The sequence below is a fragment of the Struthio camelus genome, chromosome 14 (assembly GCF_040807025.1).
Source record: "Struthio camelus isolate bStrCam1 chromosome 14, bStrCam1.hap1, whole genome shotgun sequence".
Taxonomy (NCBI): domain Eukaryota; kingdom Metazoa; phylum Chordata; class Aves; order Struthioniformes; family Struthionidae; genus Struthio; species Struthio camelus.
The window spans coordinates 19,544,482-19,567,521 of NC_090955.1; the positions used below are offsets into that span (position 1 = coordinate 19,544,482).

A 23,040-nucleotide genomic window follows, 5' to 3' on the forward strand; every position below is an offset into this window, starting at 1 on the left:
AAATAACTTTTAAAAAACCAGATCTCTTTCTAGTCAGCAGCAACATCCACTTTGTCAGTCAGCCTGGATCTCTTGTATGCTACTATAGTCCAAAAGATACAGCCATGCGCTACGTTATTCAGCTTTGACATTTAGACGAATTAGCTAGAAATCAGCTTTTGGCAGCCACAGCCTGCACATTGGTATTACTCTTTGGTTCAGACAGAGCAGTGAGCTTTGACTCTGTAGCTGCTCGAACTCAGTATGCATCATGGGTAGATGCAGTGTGAGCTGCGCTGCGGGCATGACCCTTATCTCACTGCTCTGCCGATGAAGCAAACACATCCTACTCGCATGCACATATGTCACTTCAGTGGATATATTCTAATTTAAAAATGTTTGTGGAGCATGTGGCTTAGGTCTTGCAGGAAATTTAGAGCCCGGCATGCAAAAAAGAAAGGAAAATGCCTGAATCCATCTGCATTTGATATATTTAATACTGGTTTGTATTCTTCAGAAAAAGTAAAATTGATCTGATTTTCACCAATAGTTTTATATCTCTATTGAGATATTTATTTATTTATTCATGTCGTCAGTCTATTTCCATTTTATCAAAACCTTTTTTTCTCCCCAGTATCATTAAAATAGTGTTATTTTTTAAAACACTATTACAAGTTGATATCTATGCAGGCAGAAACTTCCACTGTCAGCTTCTGATAAAGTACTGATTCAGTCAGTGCTGGCCACTCTTCCAAGAAAGTAATTTAGATGTAGAAGGAGACACGCTTTTCATAGCTCTGTTTTAAAGCTTTGTTCATGCAAAGTCATGTTCATAGTACTAATTATTTTAAATACTTTATTTCTATTTTCACTATTTAGCAGCTTCATGGTATGCTTTTCCGTAAAATACTGGCAAGAAATCTTTCTTTTTTTTTTTCTAATGTGACATATAATGAATCTCTATTTTCTGCTGAGACAGGAATGTGATACTACAATTGTAGTCTGAAAAACAAAAGGTTATTTTCAGCTGTTTTCCATTGACCTGGTATTACAGGATTGCAATACTGGACGTATTGAGGTTCTGCCTAGTAATATGCCATTATGTGTTGCAGGGAGATAAACTAAATTCATCCACTAATTTTTTTTTAAATCCTGAAATTATCAGTAATTCCACTGGACATGTAGATGGCAGATGCCTCAAATCAGAGACCTGCATTAAGAAGTTCTGTTCCTAATCCTAACTGGGGCAGGGTCAACGTTATATGCTCTGTTTTTTGCAGTGTAGTGAATTTAGACTTAGCTCTTTTTTATAAGTCATGGTTAGTTTAAAAGCCTCCTTTTGCAGAAGAGGAAACTGTTGAACAGAAAGTACCTCTTTTGTTTCTGGAAATGGTAATTCCTCTTAGAACTACAAGGTGCCTGCCTTGAGATAACTGGAATTTGTTTTTGGAGGTGTTCTGTGCCCCAGTTGCTACTGATTTGAGTTTATGTTGATGCAGAATCCTCAAGGGGGCAGTTCTGGAAAATCAGGTCCTAAATATCTCAAGTTAGAAGTCCAAAATCAGCAATTTTTGAACATTTGGATCTGCTTGCCATGTTCTTTGTGATAGAGCTGAGATTAGAAGCTAGGTGCCCTGACTGGTCAGCAGACGTCATTGCACAGCCATCACCTGTCTGATGACATTCCAGTTTACATTGACTTGCCGTTTCCTTGTCAGTGGGATATAAAATGGTGTTGGCTGGCTCTCCCTGACTAAACTGTTGCTTTAAAAGCGTGGAGGAAGGTAAGCGAAGAAACAGCAGAAGCTGTGTGAACTCTCATTTGCTTTGTCCTTATTTGTAAATGCATTTCTGGAACTGCATAGTAATAACATGGCTGCTTTAGAAGTCCTTGTATTTGCTCCTCGTTCTTTGGTAGATTTGGATGGAGAAGAGGTGGTAAATTCAGGTTTGCAGGTTTGATCTTTCAACCAATACGCAATTCTTAGCTCCAGGACAGCGTGCAGTCTGGCCTAAGAAGCTGTTAATATGGAGTAGTGCCTAGTCTTTTCATATGTGATGATGATAAAAGAAAGCATGGAAATATAAAAATGGGTAGAAGCAAACAAGGTGGGGGACAACACAAAATGGTTACTGCTGGAGAACCTAAAAACAGCTGCTTTTGGTTATTGAAGAGATAAGGAAAAGAGTAAAAGATCACAGGAATTAATATATAGCATTGGTGGTGAGGAAAGGGCAGGAGAAAAATCGTCTGCTCATCCATACAAAAAAAAAAGAGCGTGTGCGCAAGGTGGACACAAGATGAGGTAATGTTGCGCTGGAGAAGTGTCTACCTACTCCCCCAGGCACAGGGGATCTTACTTGAATTGTTGTAAGCCTGCAGCAGAGTCCCTGACATCTGTGTGTTTTGACGTTTTCCAGTGGTTCCATCACTGGAGAGGTGAAAAGTCCTTCTAAACCTACTGTGCTTGGCTCACGTCTCAAATCTGATGTAGCTCATGAGAACCCTTTTCTCATGCAGTATTTCAGAGTAGAGGTGGACAGAATGATCGTCAGTTACGTACTGCTGTTGCACAGTGCTCTGTTTGCACTTACTCCGTGGTGGTGGAGCAGTGAATTTTGTTGTCCTTAAACGTCGCACAAGAGCTGTTTATTGAAATAGTTCTACTTTTTGCAAACATACATAAAGTAGCAATAAGAAGAAAGCAAAGCTGTTTTTCCTTGCCAGTGGATTTTCCCTTTTATGAAATTATTCTTACAAAGCTTCTGCTGATTTTAAATTGATGGAGAAGGAAGGGCTGAAGAGGAGAAAACCATCAAATGTGCAGTACCAATTGTGCACGCTTGTTTGCTTTAAGGGTCTGTCATGCGGTTGTGCAGGAGGCAGCATGTTGTGAAAGATAATTACTTCCCTGCTTCAAAGGTCAGACGTGATGGCAGGGAATAGGCCTACGAGCAAAATGAGATCGAGCATTGCAGTCATTCAAGGATCATATTTACGTCTGGAAAAAGTACAAAAGACAAACTAAAAATAAAGAAGAAATCCTCAAACTGTAATCAGAGTTTGAGGCAGACCGCCTTTGAATTTTTTCTGACCAGCACTGTAACCTTTTTAAAGGTTATTAAAATCTTTAGAAAGGTTATTAAGTGATGCATGGAAGGAATCGTTATTAACATGTTCACATGAGAGATAAAACGATTATTTAAAAGTTCACAATTTAAGGGAGAGGAGTGACAGAAGAAGGGGGGAGACACTGATGCTTGTTGGCTTCCTGCTTATTATGCCTGGATTATGAAACAGATATGCCATGCTTGTTTATAAATAGGCTTTTAATTAGGAACCGCTGATGAACAAGATAGTGTGGCCTCACAAGTCAGCAGAAGAAATGTATTTTAGTATCAAAAGAGACAATATGAAATATTTTAATTTAATACTAATTATTTTAATGGATACTTTAGAGAGAGCGATTAGTTTGTTTTCAATGGGTGGTTACACATTTTCAATATCGGCAGCAAAACTCTGGATAATTTATCATTTTTAAGTTGAAAGCCAGCTGAATCATTGAGGGAAAGGGATTTAGTTTCCTGTCAGCTTCCTTTCTGGAAAAAGTGATGTGTGCAGGCTGAAAATATTTCCAGCTTGGGTGAAGTATGTTTGAAAATGCCTTTGGGGAGAGTCGTATTTTGATGGGCGAAGAAAGGACTTGCTTTCAGTTTTACGTGTTTCTAGAAACATTTTGAGAAATCTAAGGGGCTTTTTTCTCCTCCACTTACGAAAAAGTACACGCTGTTCAAGCTGGAAGAGTTGTGACAGCGTTAACCTTGAGCTGCTCTGGCAGCGCAGCCCAGCGGAGGATGTGCTTGCAGAAATCGCTCTGTACTTTGAACTGTCGAACGGGCTCGTGTGTGTGTGTAGCAAGGATGGCGGCATTCACTGCTGAGAGGCGGCAGCAGGCCTTTGCTTTTTAAGTTTGTATACACAGGCGATGAAAGCAGCACGTGAAATAAAAGGCACGGTGAGAGCGTGTGGACTTGTGTTCCTTTAGAGGATGTACCTGTTCTTAAAACAAAAGGTAGGGAAAGTGCTGCAAATGCATTTGTTTATGTGCGTGGGCAAAGGAGAGGGTTTCCTAAGCCTTTTGAGGGATTAAAAAAAAAGTAAAAATTTGTTTTTCTATCAGTGCTCTGTGGACGCAGGATGAAGCAAACAGTAAATATTTATGTGAAATGTATAGAAAAGGGAGACTGTGAAAGAGTCAAAGCGCACACACTATTGCAGTGCGACAATGTCTTACTGTAAATATAAGACAAATACAAATCACTGGTACTTTAGGATAAGTCTTGATTAAGATTCAGTTTTGAAATGATCATTGTTGTGTGCAGCTTCTTGGTATGAAGTATTTTTCTTTCTTTTATTCCTTAGCAGTAACAGCAGTCCCGTGAAAACAGAATGTTTTATTTGCAAGATAGCTCTTACTGTGTATTTCTTACCTGAAACTATTTTCCTTTCATTGGCTAGAAACATCATCCCTTGGGATGCTTTACTGTGAAGCATGCCAAAAATATCCCATGGGAGCATTCTTCTGCTAGCAGAGAAAGAGATGAGAGTTCTCCTGTAGGTATTTTTCCCAACTTCGATTTCTAAAAATGTAGTAGCTCAAAAGATCCATTAGATCCCAAATTTCCTTTGAGTAAGGGTAAAATAATCCTTTTATGTTGAATTGTAATATAATGATATAAAACTGCTTTTTATTTTTCATAGGAAGGAAAGAGACACAAATAATCATCTGTGGTTTTGAAGCAGACCAACTTGGAAATGGGTGTAACAAAGTCTTTTAAGAAATGACCGGTTTTATTTTATGCAGTAGTTGCTAAGTGAGTTACTCAGGATATTACTAATAATTGCTATGTTAAGTTAAATAATGCTTGAAATCTCCATTTTTCTGCTTGACTCGTGCTCGAAAGATGACCTCTGCAACAAAAATAAGAGATTTGTTTAGGTTACAGTAAAAACTGTGGTATTGACATAACCCCGTAATAACTGCATTTGAATTTGAACACTGTGTGCTGGATGCCTGCATAAAATGATGCTTATCAAAACTATGCTATTAGTCACTGAGAATTGTGGTATACAGTACTTACTTGAGGATTTTCCTGTTTTTTCTTTGTCTACCTAGTGTTGAGGGCGAGGCTCCAAGCAGTGAAACTGGCACATCTTTGGACAGTCCATCTACTTACCATCAAGGACCTATAACACACAGTTCAGCCGTAAGCCCAGACCATTACGATCACTCTGCTTACGGGCTCTATTCTGTCTCCCCTGGGCAACAAAGATCCCGGAGGCCGAAACTTCAGCACTCAACATCCATACTGCGAAAGCAAGCAGAGGAAGAAGCTATTAAACGGTCAAGATCACTTTCTGAGAGCTATGAACTCTCTTCAGATCTACAGGATAAGCAGGTATTTGAGCTATGTTACCGTATTTATAGAAAAGGGAACATGTCTGTAAACTAGGAAAAATCTTTGATGACTTAAGTTGTGCTGCTGAAAATACCATTTTTTCTGCAACCAACATACTTCAATATAGGCATAGTATTACCGAACTTTTTGACTCTTTCTCTGTGCTCCCCTCCCCCCCCCAGCCAAAAAACACCTAAAAGATGTTAATAATGTTAAAAGTAAAAACAGTTCTCCCAGGAATTGTGATTTCATGCTTGGGACTCATATTGTTTATAAGAATGTAACAATGCAAAATATTTATCTAAGAAAATGAGTCATTTTAAACTCAGGATGTCTTTGTTGTTGCTTAAAGAAAGGAACAGATTATTTCCACGAGCCTACTCTCAAATCTGGTATGAATTTGAGGTCTTTGCCTGGTTGAGTAAAACCCAGTAAAACATATATAGGCTTTGCTAAGACCTGGATAGAAGCTGTGTAAATGTACAAAGCCTAAGGAGACACTTCTGTAAGACAGTGCACCTCAAGTGTACGTGTCAAGCTTTACTCTCGGTGTAGTCTTATTTGAAAAATGTTTATTGCCATATGATTTCCATATTCACCTTTTGAAACCAATGTCTTTATAGTTCAAGTAAACAAGTATGCATTATATGCTTGATTTCAGTGCTGGATGAACAATAGCTAACACATCAATATATGTTTTTGTTAGAGATCTTTCTTGTCACATGATACTTTATTTTACTGCAAATCTTTGTGGTGTGTTGCACAGTCTCTCCAACTTGTATGTTAACATGGGCAACAAGAAAGCAGGCAAAGTGCTGTAGACAGGAAGTGAGCTATTCCTGATTTTGGGCCATATATTGATAGCAGGTGAAACTCATACGGGTTAAGTCTCATTTGCCATCTATTTGTTGTTCCAAAAGTTAAGCTTATGTTAGCTCTGCTATTAAGTTGGACTTCCTTCTGAGCTCTAAAACGTTACTTGCCTTTCCACCTTTGATAGTCGTTTTTGCTAGATATTGCTTAAGAGATTGGTATGGAGTGTGTTAGGCTTACTAAAGAGGTCTCCTGCACTGAAGATATTCCACAGAGCCTAATTCTGTCTGTCCTTTTCTGCCAGTTTGACAGAGAATCAGGATTGCAAATGTTACTTTGTATTTGTTCAGGGAGTCCTACACAGTGAAAAGTCACAATGAAGATTGATACCTGAGAGTTGCTCATTACTTTTGAAAAGCTCTCATTGAAATCTCACAGGATATTTAAACTATTTAGGAAAATGTCTTAAGGCTTTAACCAAAGGTAAGATATGCATTAAAATTATTAAGAATTTTAGCCATGAGTCTAATAAATCATGTAGGTGGTTTCCAAAATAGTCTTGATTTAAAAATCCCACCAAACCCTGCTAGTTTATGACAATCAATGATGATATCATTTTCTGTGTGAACCCAAAGGACAATAAGCTTTTTGCAAGAATAAAGTCCAGACAATTTTTGAGATAGTTTATTTTATAGACTTTTAGATTATATTTCATTTTTTCACACCAGCTTTACGAGTTTTCTTTTCCTTCTGTTTGACATTTAGTTTTGAAAGGGCAACTAAATTAATGAGTAATTCATAGTTTGTTTTGAGATTAGTCCAGCAGAATAATCTCTTACAATGCATTACACACACATGACCTAATGTATACTACTGATAGAAATGGTAGCAAACGTATGACAGCAGTGGCAGGGTTGTTATAGTTCTTAATTGTTTTTTTTTTTTTTTATATATATTCAGAATGGCATACAAGTAACCTCATTTCCTCTCCAGGCAACGCGTAATATTAACCCCACTTTAGGATGAAAGACTAGGTAGCTTGTTAAAGACAGATTGTAGAAAATTATTCAGAGAATTACAGATTCCTAGCTCAGAGATCGGTCACAGCTTTTTGAGCTCAGTTGAACTAAGTTTCAGGATACAACCAGAGGAGCAGTTCTTTAGCAGTAGTCCTGTTCTGAGCAGCCAGCTTCCTCATTTACACCAATAACTGTGCATAAGAGTTTATGCATCTAAATACAAAAGCAGATCAGTGATTTGAATTTAAAAACAACCTAGCCACAAAAGAGATCACTTTTAATGTGTAAGGGGAATGGGAGCTGCTGAGCCCTGGCGGTAGCACTGAAAAAAATGCTTCTCCAACTGTGCCCAGATGACAGACACAATGGGCTAGAGAATATTTTTAGTAGCGTTTAACTGCAGCTGGTCACACTGAATGGGGAAAAGGCCCTCTGTGCATCAATATCTGATCTTAACAGTTGCTTAGAGAGGTCCCTCAAGCATGGGGTGTGTGTATGTGTGTAAATAAAACATAGGGACTAATGGAAAAGGGTACCTGGATTTGGGAGAGTGGAGAAATGGCATTTGAGAGTTATGAACATTGCATGTGTATAAGCAAAAACAGCTGCCAGAGAACTGGCATTTTGTATGGGTAGTACTACACATGCTGATTTGTCATGGATGTTTTGTGTTTGTGAACAATACGGACCCAGCAAAGACTAATCAGAAAGACAGAAATTAAATACTGAAGAAGGAAAACAAAGGAACTAAAAAGATATTCATCTGGTTCAGTGGTTTCCAATAAGTGCTATTTTTCCGTAGGAAAGGTCTGAAAATATCTAATGAGTAACAGTATTCCAAAGGTATTGACATTTCATTTTTGCTAGGTTAAATTGATAGCATTTATAATGTATTTATTTTGCATATTCATTCTGTTCATTGTAAATACTAATAATGTTGAGTCTAATTACAAAAATGGAGGCAAATTTGACATTTCTTTTAGAAACTCTGAAAAATATAGTCAGTGTGTGTGTTTGTAGTCTCTCAGAGCGCCATCTCCTGAACCATATGGTCTGGGAGTTTGAGATTTCCTTTGATCCTAGGCCTAGGTGAAACTATGCTACCTGGTTTTTATTCATGTGGATAGTGACACATGCCTGGTAAGATGATGCCACTTTTAGAATTTACTACCAAATTATGGCAAATATAGTCCTATTTTGTCTGCTTTGACAAGGGCACACCAATCCAAACGTGTGAAAACTCAGATTTAAACATACACATGCACGCAAATTGCCAGCACCTTAATTTTATATGACACAGTTCACATATCCCTATTTCTGTGTCTGTATTTTTATGGTATGGAGCTTCATGTTTTTACTTTCAGAAACAGTATACACCAACGTGAAAAGTTGTTGAAAGTTATATTAAAATCTTTATTTTATACTTTGAAGCCATTGCCGTGTTCTAACCCCCATCAAGGTACAAAGTAATTATGTTTCTTCCTTTTATAGGTGGAAATGCTAGAACGGAAATATGGAGGCCGTCTCATAACTAGACATGCTGCTCGTACTATACAAACAGCTTTTCGCCAGTATCAGATGAACAAAAATTTTGAGCGTCTTAGAAGTTCTATGTCTGAAAATCGCATGTCAAGACGCATTGTACTGTCCAATATGAGAATGCAGTTTTCCTTTGAAGGACCTGAGAAAGTCCACAGCTCTTACTTTGAAGGAAAGCAAGTTTCTGTTACAAATGACGGGTCAAAACTGGGATCCCTGGTACAGTCTGAATGTGGTGACCTTGGAGAGTCAGCTACAATGAAGTCTCCAGCAGCATCTACTGATTTTGCAGATGCTATAACAGAACTGGAGGATGCTTTTTCCAGGCAAGTGAAATCTCTTGCAGAGTCCATTGACGATGCACTCAATTGCCGTAGTCTTCATTCTGATGAAGTCCAGACTCCAGATCAAGTCAGAAGTCGTGAAATGGAAAGGGACAGTTGCGCTCAAACTAAACCAGCAATCCATAATGTGGATCACAGGAAGCTCGATGAGATGACAGCATCGTACAGTGATGTGACGTTATATATCGATGAGGAAGAGTTATCCCCACCCCTTCCCCTTTCCCAGTCAGTGGACAGACCATCCAGCACAGAATCTGATTTGAGGCTCCGGTCAGTGAACTCTTCTCAAGAGTACTGGTCCATGACTCACAAAGATGATAAAATAGACACTGATACAAGCTGCAGGAGTACCCCCTCCCTGGAATGCCAGGAACAGAGGATGCGAATGGATCATCTGCCATTACTAACTATAGAGCCCCCCAGTGACAGTTCAGTGGACTTGAGTGATCGCTCAGAGAGAGGTTCGTTAAAGAGACAAAATGCATATGATCGAGGAATCACTAGTCAACAAGGAAGCCCAAAACACATCCCTCACAGTATTCCTGGCAAGATTATATCCCGAGAGGAACAGGAGGCAAGACATAGGCCTAGGCCTATAGATAGTCATTTAGCTATTAATGGCACAGCAAACAGGCAAAGCAAATCGGAGTCTGATTATTCTGATGGAGACAATGACAGCATCAACAGCACTTCCAACTCTAATGATACAATAAATTGCAGCTCAGAATCTTCTTCTAGAGACAGCCTAAGGGAACAAACCTTGAGCAAACAAACGTACCACAAAGAAACTCGTAACAGCTGGGATTCCCCTGCCTTCAGTAATGATGTTATCAGGAAACGCCATTATAGAATCGGACTGAACCTTTTTAACAAGTAAGTGCAGTGTTTCCTCCTCTTCTCTGTATTTGGTAGAATTGCAGCCACTGGACAAAGAATTTTTAGCTTGTGTCAGGTAAGTAAGACTGCGGTCTGACATTGACTTTTCAGTAGAAGAAAGACAAAAAAAAAAAAAAAGTTTGTTCCTTTAGTGGAGAAGTGGGAGATGTTTAAAGAAGCTGTAGAAAACCTTGACTATTATGACAGGCGGTAGAAAACGATATGCCTCTGAAACTGTGTATTCACATTACTGGGATTGCAGAGATTTCATTTGAACTGTCATAATCTGAAGGTAAGAACAGGTAGGTGATCGGCACTGGAATTCTTAGATTGTTTTCTTCACTGCACCACTGAAGCCTAACCGGCCCGTTTCCCTGCCTCTTGCATGGGCATAATGTAATTACCTCCTCAGACTTACTCTGGCACTCGTGCTTATAAAGCTCCTCAGAACGCTCAGATGAAAGATGGTAAGCGACAGAATTTGTTCCTATTTTTCTTTAAAATATTGTTGGCAGCTTGCGTTGTTGTTTGTAGAAGGCTTTAAAATTCTCTGCAGAGTGCTTCAGGATCTCCCTGAAAATTGTCTAGCTTCTGAAGATAGATAGAAGTAGATATTTCACAGTGTCCTGCCATAGGCCTTGCCTCACAATTTCCCACAGCTTAAGTTCAGTCGTCCTTTTCAGCTGGCAGTTCTGTGATTTGTTTTGTTGGGATTAATAGGTCAGGGGGTCATTATACAATAAATGTGTTGTAACACTGGAAATAATTTAAGTATTTTGATGCCTTAATGTGCGGTCATGCATTACAGTAATATAAGTATGGATCAGCCAAGTTTGGCTGTAAAAACTTTCAAGTTTTCTTGTTTTTTTTAAATCTTTGTAAAAGAAGTTAATAGGCCTTTTTAGGAGCCTTTAACCAATTAGAAGGGTATAAGTCAAAGGATCTTTGCAAACTTTTTGTGCTCGTGAGGTAGGTGGGGTAGGAAGGTATGGCAGTTTGTTTGTTTGTTTGTTTGTTTGTTTGTTTGTTTTTAGCATGTTTGAAAACACTAATACCCTTTGGTGGTAGGGGGAGAAGGGGCTGGTAATGTCTGGCCCATGTTTAAAATAGTGTTTGCTCTTTGTGTTGTAATTAAGACTTAAGCAGTCTATGATGAGTGAACTTCAGACTTGATAATATAGTCTTTTGAGTCAGCTGCAGAAGGTGGAGGAGGAAAGGGTGAATGGAAAAAGTGCTCAAGCAACATGCAGAGATGAATGAGAGCATGGGAAGTTGTCAGATGCTTCCCAGTCATGTCATCATATCAGTAGGAGACTTAGAGTGGAAAATCAACATCAGGAGTAGAAAAGAATAGAGGAGACTGTTCTTTAAAAGACATCTAAGACATCTTGCTGCATTGTCTTGTGTGCTGGAGAATAGGCATATATATATGTATATGTATTTTTTTATATACTTACATATATAGCTTTTGACTGCCTGGGAGATGACTTCTTGCAGTTTCTGAGCGGTGAATGCTAAAACATAGCACTGCACAGAACTCCAGGCAGCAGCTCTGTATGTGATCTTGTGCTGTGTTTTTCATTCCCACCCTGTTTTATCTCCTGTATTGATACAGAACTGAAAATTCTCAATACCTTCTGCTGCGTCGCTCTGATTCTGGTGACAGCCCAGGCAGTCCTCCGTTCGCCCACATGTCTTGCTTTTGATTGTGACTCTTCAAGTCTACAGAGATCGTGACATTTCATTAATGGCCTTATTTCTTCTCTGTGCAGTGTAAAGTATTAAACCATCACAGAATCTGATGGAGCGTGAATCTGTAAACTCTTTTGAAAAGGTAGCTGGGAAAACTTCCGAGGCTTTATTCTTTAAAAAGTTCAGATGGAAAATATGAGCACTTAAGTGGGACTACAAATTGCGTTTTTGAGGTAACTAAAGAGATAGAAATTGTTTTGGGGCACTTGAAGAGATTTACAGGTGATGGTTTCTTCAGTGTGAAGAACTCTTTCTGCATGGTTGCATTAGTTTCCATTAATTTCTGAGCAGCATGCAAATAATATCAATTAGCCCATCGTTCTCAGCACAAGAGGGGAATGTCGTAGCATCTTGTGTGTCCAAGCGTTTCTTGAAAAATAAGTCACAGCCAAGATGCGAGTTCCTTTGAAGCTAGCCATGTCACGTGTAGGACAATGAAAAGGAGGATTGTCTGACCTGAGGTTCGTTACACACGCGCCAGGAAGTTGTCCTGCAGGTCAAATGGACTGTTTAGCAAATCAATCCCATCTTTTCAGTCTCTGTTATGATGTGACCAAAATGCAACTGCCCAGCATCTTGTATGAGAACAGTGTGCTTCTGCATTCAATCCTGTGTTGCGAACTGCTTGTGCTTCCCATCATGCAACCAGCTGTACACTCGCAATGTGAGGCGATACTTTTTTTTTTTTAATCTACTCTCTAGTGTGCAAGTCACTGCAGCAAAATCATTGGGATGTCTTTTGATCTCGTGATCATCCATGACACATTTATGATCTTGTAGTGAGGGAGGAGTACAAATCTCTGCAGTTAGTTCCTGAGAGGATGTGTGCTCCACCCATGCGGAAGGACTGTGCACAGAATTGAAAAGCAGCAGTTTTGGAAGCTACCTATTTCAAGAAGTCAAGATTTTTCCAAACGTCTGTATGTAGCAGAGGAAATTTTAGAGCTATCTTTTACAGGAAGTTCATGTTAATTTTATTGGATCTTTGAAATCTTTCTCACAAATTAAGAGTTTCAAACCTTAATTGACAAATAATCATTTCATTTCTTTCTGGTATATGAAGCTTAGTTGAAATACAAAAAATTTAGAACCTAAGGAGGTAAGTATTTGACTTTTAGTAGAGGAAAATATTTTTGCTCAGCTCACTAGGAGTGTTGAAAGAGTAGGGTTTTAAAAGACATGGAAAGTCACTATCCCTTACCACTGTTGAAATTTCAGGAGATGCTTCATGATTTTTGTGGCTTTCCTTTCACAATAATAATTTTCAGAAGTCAAAGTGCAGTTTTCTTACTAGAGGCCCTTTATTAGAACAGCTGATCATGGGTGGAATTGAAGTTAAGCATGACTGGTTCTAGCATGTCTAGTTCACTTAATTGCCATCCTAATGTTACAAAAACAAAATATCAGTAACAACAAAACATTTTGTAGCACAAAGGTTGTTGGAGAATGGAGAATACAGGACCGTAGAGAAGAAAACTCTAGGTATAAAGAGGAAACTATTTTTTATCAATTCTTGTCAATTGATCATAGAATTTGTTTCAAACTATAACTTGGCACTTAACCTGGAACCTTAGTGTTGATTTAGTGTTCTGCTTTGAAGATGTTCTGCGGTATCCACTCTACCAGAACATCTGCTATCACCAAAGCAGAATGATTTCTGCAGAAGAAATTACAAGTATCTGCTCCTGTACATATTCAGATTTTTGAATGGCAATAGTGAATATACGCTGCGCATAGGCTGTCAACTTGTGTGTTAACATTCGTTGCCTTCCAAAAGGAAGGGCTACAGGTACATACCCAAAGTACAAGGGCTCCCGGGGAAGCTTGGTGAGGCCAGCTGTGTTGAATTAGGCATTTTCTTCAGCGTACTCAGAAAGGGATGTGGTCTGGGAGAAATGACTGTAGAAACCATCCTTTCCTTGTAGGCAAGAGGAAGACACTACCCCGAAGAGTTTGTTTTGCAGGATCCCAACCCTGCCTATGCAAATCCGGCCTTTGAGACTGGTTTGCTTATGAACATGGCTTCAAGAGGGCTTTTGACTGCTGCTTTAAAAAAAAATAAAATAAAAGGACCGTGATTTTATTCTCATGTTCATTTTGACTGCAGTCTGGAAATACCAGGTTTACCAGTTATTGCAGCCCAGTGTGGTAGGACATTCAGGTTCTGCTCCTGGTGCACCGATAATTCTAATAGATTAAACAGGACAGGATGGTTTAACCTCAGCAGTCTGAAGAAACAAGAAACACATCCTACTCTTGGGTCAAATTTGCTGTCAGTAGCAGCAGGTCCTCATTCTGTGCTGCGCTGTGCACGTGTAGGAAGAACTGTATTGCCAGATTCCCGTACGGTGGCAGTAAGTCTGGCTCCCTTCCAGTTGTGTGTGGTGATGAGGTGTGTGAGTAGCAGGGCAATGTTTGTTGTTAGCCCTGGCCCGGATCCCTGTCTCCTCCACTGGAGCGAGACACACCCAGGCGGGCGGTATTGACTAGTGTGGTGCAGTGATTATTCAGCGTTCTCTTGGCAGCGGGGTATACATACAGACATACACCCATTCCTTATTAATAAAGTATTTTCAAGGCAACTTGGGCAACATTGGAGTGGCTTGAAAATATGTTGTGACTGTGCCCAGTATTATAAAATATAGGAGATAAAAGTTTGTGTTCCTCAGATTCATTTGTTAATCTAGCAGGGACTGGGATCATATAGAATAGCTGCCTTGGGATGCGAGACGTTGGAAGGCGCTGCTAGCGTGCTCTCATCTGGCAGTTTTCATGCGGCGCTTTAATGTTTTTTCCCACCTCAGCCAATCTTACTAGTGGTGTTGCTCTCGTAAACTTCTGACCTTGTCCCTGAGAACAGACTGTAACGTATTGCCTCTGTACCACTTTCACCATACCACTGTGCTTTTGTTAGCTGTTGCATAATTTTGTTCAGGAGGGGTTTTTTGTGTGATATTTGGAAGGCTTTACAGCCTAATGTGGCATGTGAGACTTGGAGGTAAATGAGTGTAACGCTGCAGCACAGTACTAGAACAGAGACTAGGCTATAAGTATTTTTACAGTAAAACCACTCTTAAGTTTCCCAGATGCCTTTTCCCCTTTTTGTCCTCTTTTATTTCTGGAAAAGGTAGTGACATATGGAAAGCTGTTCCATGCACGTCTCCTGTCCGTTACAGCTTATCTGTTTTAAAGAGTTTTCTGTATCTTCCTTAATAACAGGCTGATATCAGAGTTACCGCTTCCAAAGTTCTCTCAAAGGATTTCTTAACAGGGCTAGAAAGGTATGAGTATGTGTTTGTACTGTGCAATGATGCATCATCTTTTGACCTCTGAGCCTTGAAAGCCTTAACTTCTTCATTTTTGGCGTGATGGGGATGATTTTATTTAAAGTTTGAAAATCTTTAGGAATATGACGTGGATATTAATTCTAGGCACAGACTTCTTAAAACATATCTAGAGTTGCTGGAATATTAAGTATTTCTTTATTTGGCTAAGCAGATAGAAGAGGTTTTGCTAAGTGCAGGTGGGATTGTACCAAATGGAACATTGTGAATTACAGCTCTTGGAGAAATTCTTGTTGGAAGTTTGACAGATAGGAATGTAATATTAGTGAGAAGGGATATTTGTCCTCAGCTTTTTCATAGACCTTTGACTGTTCAATAGCTGTACGTGGTTTCCATCATTTATATGTAGATATAGACTGAAGGTTACATTCGGAAAGTACTGCAAGCCTTTTCTCCATTTGAAATCCTTAAAAGTTGCCATATAATATTCAAAAAAATTAAGAACTTTTGCAAATAGCTACTAGCTTAAATACTGTAATAAGTCTACTAATCTGATGTTCTTCCATTTACACCTATTACATGCCTCATGAATTTCCCTTGATTAAGATGCTGAGCATACTTTCAGTATGAGCTTTTAGTCAGCTCTCCTGTCATCCATTCAGCGTTGTAATGTTTGGTCTGAAAACACAGGTTTTTAGACTGTCCCCCTTAGAATTTAAAGTTGAAAGCTCATTGGAAAAATTTCTAATGGTCTTAGACTTTGTGAGAGTGTATGGAGTAGGAGGGAGGAGATGTAAATTAAACTGTTTTCTTTACCTTTTAACATTTCTCAATTCTTTTGTGTTAGTTGACCTCTGCTATCTTTGCAAATCCTATTTCGTGTGTGATGTTTTTGGAAGGATTTTGTAGAGAAAGGAAAGGAAAGGAAAGACAGGAGGCTTGTTCAGGATCTCGTAACAGAGAGCTGTTTGCTATCCCTGAAATATTCAGCATATGCTGAAGGGGACTTTACTGTTACTGTTGTTACAACATCTGGACTGCAGATTATTCAGCCACAGACAGTTCCAACAAAACTTAAATCAAAGCGTTCCGTGTAGTTTGTCCTCTAACGTGCAGAGGAGTTAAGTAAGAAGAGAAGAATGCCTGTAGCGTGACTCTCATTATTTCTAAAAATGTTTAGCCCTGAGTGAGGAAAAAAAGCTGTGGGTTTTGTTCTGTGCATGTTTTATGTTTTAATCCCTGAGGACCCTTCCTCCCTGCTGCCCCCCCCCTCCCCTTTTCCCAAAATGGGTGCTTTGGTTAGCATCCATAACGCCCTGCCCAAAAAAGCGGCTGAAATGTATAACTGTGAGAATTCAGCTAATACTATATTTAAGTGCTGGTTTCAAGTATGGGCGTAAGGATTCCCTCTATTGCCATTAAAAGGGAGTATAGACTTTACCAAATGTAGAAAACAAGTCTAGCCTTTGAGAGGCGGCTGGGTGTGAGCGTCCCCGGGGCGGCGCGGGTGGCATTACCTCATCCGCGGCGGCCGCGCCGCCAGCCCTCAGGCGTTCTGGGCACGCGGCTGCCGCCCCGCTGCTGGCCGGGATAGGTACCGGGGGGCTTCTGACCGTGCCTGCTCAGGGCAGAGCCGGGTATTAGAAAATAACCGGCTGAGTGGAGGGATTTGACTGGGTGGCCAACTTCCAGCTGAGTAGCTGACAGGACTCTGGAAGCCAGAATTTTAACTCATTTCTTTTCTCCCTTGAAATTTCAAGTGACCAGATCTTGCGAATGAAAAACGTGGCCAGCTGCCTTTGCAGGCATACAGAGAACAGCAGGAATAGTGAGTTAGGAAGGCTGCACAGAGACCTTTGGAAGCAGAGTTAAGTAAAAGAGAAGACGGCACCAACTCTTACCTCCTTTTTAATAATAATCAGCTATCTACTGAACTGCGGTTTGGTGGGTCTGTAGATGAAAATGTGAAGATCTTTGATTGTTGGCATGCCAGTTTGGCATGCCATCCCTTTTAAAGTAAATGTGATTGTCAGTATTTTCAGATCTGCGGTCAGCAGAGCTGCAGAAACGAAAGCTAAAATGCTTCTGTTGTATTTAGCTAGGGGTGAGGGTGTGGAAAGAGAATTTAGGGCAGAGACGCTAGAAAACACTGTGACAGGGACTGTTTCTCAGTTTCAAGGACGTAGTCATCTCAGTGTCTCATTTCTGACTGCAGTTGGGTAAACATGAGGCAGTACTCAGTCCTAGCAAACGCTTCAGAGAGAGCCTGCAGGTTTCTTGTGCGCTCTTGACTCCAAGCGGAGTGTATTTAGTTCTGCTGGATGCTACAAACTTTTCTCTACAGTTTGAGAAATGCAGAGTTGCGATGGGATCAGAGGACGTGAGAAAATTCTAGTAGAGTGTTTTAGTTCATTTATTTCAGTAAAATATTTGCTTCCTTCTTGTGGGGAGGGAAGAGGCAGAAAAGCTCAATCTGTCCACTGCCAAGAGAGGAAATAAAGAAGAGCTACACACATTGCTATAGCAGGATGGCTCGGGGTGTTTTTGCTAGCCCAGACCTGTGCAGCTGCTGCCTTGCGATTGCTTGGGGTGTGCCCTCATGAGCCTCCTAACTGTGCTGACTGCTTTGGTCCTCAAGGCTGATGCTTCTCAGGCAGAAGAATTGTATTTCTGTTTTCCCCCTTTTATTAGAATAATCCGGACTTAATCTGCTTGGACCTTATAGCTATACCCTACACTCTAAACAGTTTTGTAACCAGCTTGGATTAAAGTGATAATTTTCAGACAAGCCTAAACATTCAGTAGCAGGCATATAGTTTAATATATAATTTTCTAGCACTTTATCATCTAACATAAATCACGTGGAAAGTAATGGTAGAGCTGTTTAGGTTATTTATCCAATTTTCTGAAAAAAGCTACCAAGTAACACTGGGCACTCAGGTCACTTCCTAGTAAATATTTTTTTTAGTGACATGCGTATAAATGAGCTTTCACTTAGTAGACATTGCACTAGGTAATTTGCTGCAATTGAAAGCAAGTTGTGACCTTCACACCTGTGGTGGTGGTGGTGGTTTGTTTGTCTTGCATGAAGGTAGGCAAGTTACTGAGAAGATTAATATGTAATAATTTAATGGGGAGAAACCTTTCCCAGTAAACTGTGGGTCTCCTGCCCAAATAATGTGGACAACTATCTCCCTGATTCTAGGAGATGCAGAGAAGCTCTTAGAAATGTGCAGTTTATTTGCTTATTTTCCTGACCCAGGGACTCAGTTACCAGAAGAAGCAAGTTACACCTACTTCTTTCTCTTCAGTAAACAGTTCTGTAACATTAGGAACACACAGATCAGGCTTTCCAGTCAGTTCCTCTGCTTTTTCAGTCCCCTTCTTGCCATGCTTCCTTGCTGAATGAACGGGCAAGCTTTTTTGGCACCGGTTTTGGTAGCCTTTTAAGGATGTTGGGGGTTTTTTCTCCTTTCACAGAAGGTTTAAAATAGCCTTAGTGCTTCTCTTAGTTTCGTTGCTGAAGCAGTAGGATATTTGGCAAAAGTACAACCACGGAAACGAAATTTAGTTCCCCACCAAAATTAGGAGAGTATGCAGGTTATCTTCTTCCCACCTTGAATGTATATTAAAAAAAAAAAAAAAAAAGGACTTCTTAAATCACGCCAAGTTTTAAATCCTTGCTATTAAAAAGGCATCTCTGAAACAAGATTTTACTAGATTTCAATGTTAAACTAATGCTTTGTTTTGTGGGAAGTGTAAATATTTTCAAAACAGGGTCTCTAATATCAAAGGCAAGGGAGATTTGTTTTTCTTCAGAGAGGGCTGGCATTGTAGCTGCCTTGATTTCTCCACCCCCCACATGAAAAGATTTCCCTGGCAGCAGCATGTTTATGAACTCTTCCTGTCTGCAGTGCCGACAGCCTCGAAGCAAGATCTGAAGCTCTGGTTTACTTGTTTTCAGGTTCTCTCCACTGAAAAGTCCTTTCAGAGTAGTGAGTGCCTAAATGCGGAGGAGAAGCTAAAAAGCATAGATGTGCCTTTCAGGCGCGCTGAATTTCTTTCTGAACGCTTCACCAAGCTTCTAACTTTGAGTCAGGCTAGCTTCATCCCCATTGACTCGAATGACTCTAAGAACAGTATGTTTGTTATTGACTTTGTGTGAACAAAACCCTCTTTTACCTCCACAGCTACTTTTGGCATTGCTGGACATTGGAAAGGTAGACTTGGGCAAGCTGCTTTCTGTGCTCCTTTGTTTCTTAATGGCTCAATTTTACAGCTCTGTTATTGTTTGAACATCCAAAAGGAAACACAAAGATTTACTGTGGTTTTGGATGAGTGTAAGCTTTACATATTTAGCAAGTCAGAAATAGGGAAGGTTTTCGCCCCTTTGTCCTGTGGTTTTGCTGAGTGTTGCTTTTTGAGGCGGTGCTGGCTGTTCTCACCTGTTGGCCACTGCAGAGACAGGCCCCTCATCCACACTGTGGCTTCAGTAGTACAGTTGATCGTGCAGCTACCAGGGGAGCTTGTCTGGATTTAAAAAGCAAAACAAAAAAAAAAAAAACCCAAAACAACAAATAAAAGAACAACCAGAACCCCTTGTTCTCCTAGGTCAACTTGTCAGGAAGTCCTCAATCAGCAATGAGAATGAGAGAAGAGACAGCTGCGAATGCAGGCGCTGCCGTTGAAGTGCTGACCAAACTGCAGTTTAATTTCTTTTGCAGTAAGACTGGCCCTACCGTTAAGTCTGAGTGGTTTAAATCAGTGTAATACCCTGCATCCTGCGATTGTCATTGGTTCCTGACGCGAGGGAAGAGTGACCTGAGACGAATGGTGATGCGTTCAGCGTTACAGATGGCTGGATCACTGCCCTCCTTACTGAGGCATTTGTGACAATAAGCACATTAGGCATGTGGTGTTTGCTGTAAAAAGATACTTGTGAGTTTTAGTCTACTAAAAAATACCTTCTTTTTTTCCCCTTTTGTAAATAAGTGACATTTCTCTCAGGAATGTACAGACTCTGGTGTTCCTTATTTGTTGTTCTTTTCTTCTCTCCTACTTCCTGTACTCCCCAAAGGAGAGCTTGTTTTTTTGAATATCCTAGTACATCAGTTATATTAGCTGAACTCCTAAACATACTGACCTTTTTGTGGCTTTTCAAGTTCAATTTCCTTGCCTCCTAAAAAAGCAACAACTCTTCCAGCTGTCAGCTTTGCATGCTATAAATGCTCCCCCAACAAACAGCTGCTCTGTTGAGATCTGCACAAATGTCAGCAAGTTATATGACCTTCCACTGAATTTATACATGCAGAATACATGCAGAACTTGCCAAGTAAATAAGCCACCTTCTTCTAGCTAGTCTTACACCATTTGAATTTTGTAGCTATTCCTGTGTAAACAATTTCTAGGGAGTATAGGGAAGAAATGATGTGCAGGGATTTACTACTGTCTTGGGTTTTGAGGGCTGCTTTTTTTTTTAATTATTGTCTTTGTGTGTAATTCTGTTGCAGTCTTCATTCCTGTAATTTGCTTCCTTTTAAAGTTTTCAGTTTTCAAAAATTGCCGCAGGATCCATCTGTTCAGAAATACACAAAGATAAACTTTTTATTGTATATGACCGGTACTATCTAACAGATACGCTTATTAAATGGTACTGTTTTGATCAGTTATTTTGAAATTTGCATTAGTTTCTCCACTATGTGTTTTTCCCCAAAATGTTGCTTTAAGTCATCCTAAAGGTCATTTTAAATCCATTTCAGGCAAATTCCTTAGCCCTGTATGCAGCATCTGAAAAATCTCGTTTAAGCATCTTTTCCACTTGTTTTTATATCTGTTGATTTTTTTTTTTCCTTCTTCCTTTCTGTAGATGTTTTTTGATACATTATTTGAGATTGGAGGTATATTTAGCTTCGTTTTGGAAGTGACTGCATTGTAGCAATCCTGTGAATACGAAAAGTCCTGTAAATATTATATCATCAGATATGCAAGATGCCAGCTTTAGAGAGTGTATTTTAATATTAGGTAATTAGAATCCGAAAATGAGTATTCTGCTTCTGCAGCTTCCATTGTTGCTATTTATAGACTTCTCATATTTGCTATTATTGGTAGCTGTAATTAACAAGCCATCATGGGGGAATTTGCCTAATCACAGAAGACTAAGTTGTAAGTAGAAAACAGCCTACTCTTACTTCTGAGGAGGCAGAAGTGAGGATAACTTCTGTCCTTTCTGTCATCCCATTTCACGTCAAGTCCATGACTCTGTCGTGTCCTCCACCCCATCCTACCCTTCTTTAGGAAAATTAAGGTTTAGTGACAAAGAAAGTGTGTCCAACTAAAACCAGCTACTTTTGCTAGCACCAGAATCCCCACTTGCCTGTATTGTCTTTTAAAACCTGCCCTCCTAGAAAGCCTGTCAGCTACATGGTATTTTTTACCTTTCTTTGAGAAGGAGCAAATAATTTTCTGGTAGTTTACTTTTAGCCAACACCTCAACCGCTTTGCCCTTTCAGTACATCTAGGAGGCAGTTTCTTCGTGCTTACCAGTATTTGAAGTTTACAGATGTTGGGGGGTGACTTCAGTTTCAATGGCGTTTCTTAGTTCTTTGATTACTCCGAATTCCCAAGGAGGGAAAATATTTCTTATGTTAAAGGAGAGTGAGGGAGGGCGGGCATCCTTATATGCATTTTTCTCTTAAATGTTCTTAATTTGACTTTTTAAGTAAAATTCCATTAGAAGTTCAGCAATTCAGAATGCTCTTACAAAGTCACATGGCTCTATTAAATGCTCCTCCTGGGACATAAGATAATGTCAGTTCATGGAGGGTTGAGGAGAGCCCGAAACAGCAATAAAATCACTTGAACCTTGCTAGCTTGCAAACTGATACAAGGAGATTGTTCTCCCAAGAAGCTATTTGAAAAAATTTAGTTCCTATTAAATTAATTTTCTAGTTAAACATATTGAACGACTTTGAGGTTTCAGTTCATCAAAACTAAAAGCATGAAGAAAATTTTGTTGGCAAATTAGAGACTACCAAAACAGACCAAAATTAGCATTTGTGAGCGAAATGGGAAGCTAAGGAGGTACCCACTGGCTAGGAAATTTTCTCTTCCTCTGATACCTAATACCTAACTGTAGGTCACAGAAACTTATTTAGAACTTCATTTATGAAAATCCCTGTGTCACCTTTAATCTTCAGAATTCTCCTATGAAACAGATGGTATTTGTTTTGGTAATAGGAGAACTGAGAAACTTACAGGCTGTGACCTGTTCAACCAGTGAAACCCTAAGAGCTTCAGGCTGGTACCAGCTTCTTTTGGCTACTTTTCGCTTATACTGTCCTTGAGACTGTACTACACTGTAGACTATAATTACTGGCGGTGAGGTACCAAAAGACCACCCAAAGCCTTAGGCTCTGTCATTAAGAATAATTATCCTGCAATTGCTTACTCTAAGAAGTCCTTTATCCCCATTATAGTGGGTGACTATCAGAACCTCCAAAGAAAGATGCTAGTAATATTCAAGAAGATTTCAGTTCTCAAAGGGTAGTGGGAATTCTCCAGATAAGCCCTTTAATTCTTGGAGTCTGTATTTTTAGTAATGGCTCTTTATTAGATGCCAGTCATATTCGCTAAGTTTAGTGTTCAGAGTTTGGGTTTTTGGTGAACAGATTTCAAAATAATAAGATGCCATTTTATTGAGCTTTGTTTGGCAAATTTAGTGGATAATTTCTTACCTGTTCCTGGCCTTCAGTTAACCTGATTAGCTTCTCTGTTGTGGTTTGTTGCTCCGATGAAGTTTATGCAACTGCTACCACAGTTTAATTTACCAAACAGGGAAATGGTAGTCTTCATTCTTACGGTTTAGAGTTTGAAGTATTGCTTTTGTGTTATTACAGTTTAGCGTTTTCAGGTATTTCTTTCATGTTACAACTTTTCTAACAAATAGGGCTACTTCCAAATGATCCTAGACTGCAT

The 23,040-nt window shown here is 39.6% G+C and overlaps 1 protein-coding gene across 17 annotated transcripts in view; it reads left to right on the forward strand.

The window, feature by feature from the left end:
- The window catches only part of IQSEC1 (IQ motif and Sec7 domain ArfGEF 1), a 348,874-nt gene that overhangs the window by 291,554 nt on the left and 34,280 nt on the right, over positions 1-23,040 (forward strand). For 16 of the 17 annotated variants that reach the window (XM_009688161.2, XM_068906729.1, XM_068906730.1 and 13 more), the window contains 2 exons: positions 5,157-5,439; positions 8,763-10,027. In XM_009688161.2, coding sequence (XP_009686456.2) covers positions 5,157-5,439; positions 8,763-10,027 — 1,548 coding nt within the window. Of the gene's footprint in view, positions 1-3,880; positions 4,053-5,156; positions 5,440-8,762; positions 10,028-23,040 lie in introns of those variants that run through there. The other variant, XM_068906731.1, reaches the window with a different exon arrangement.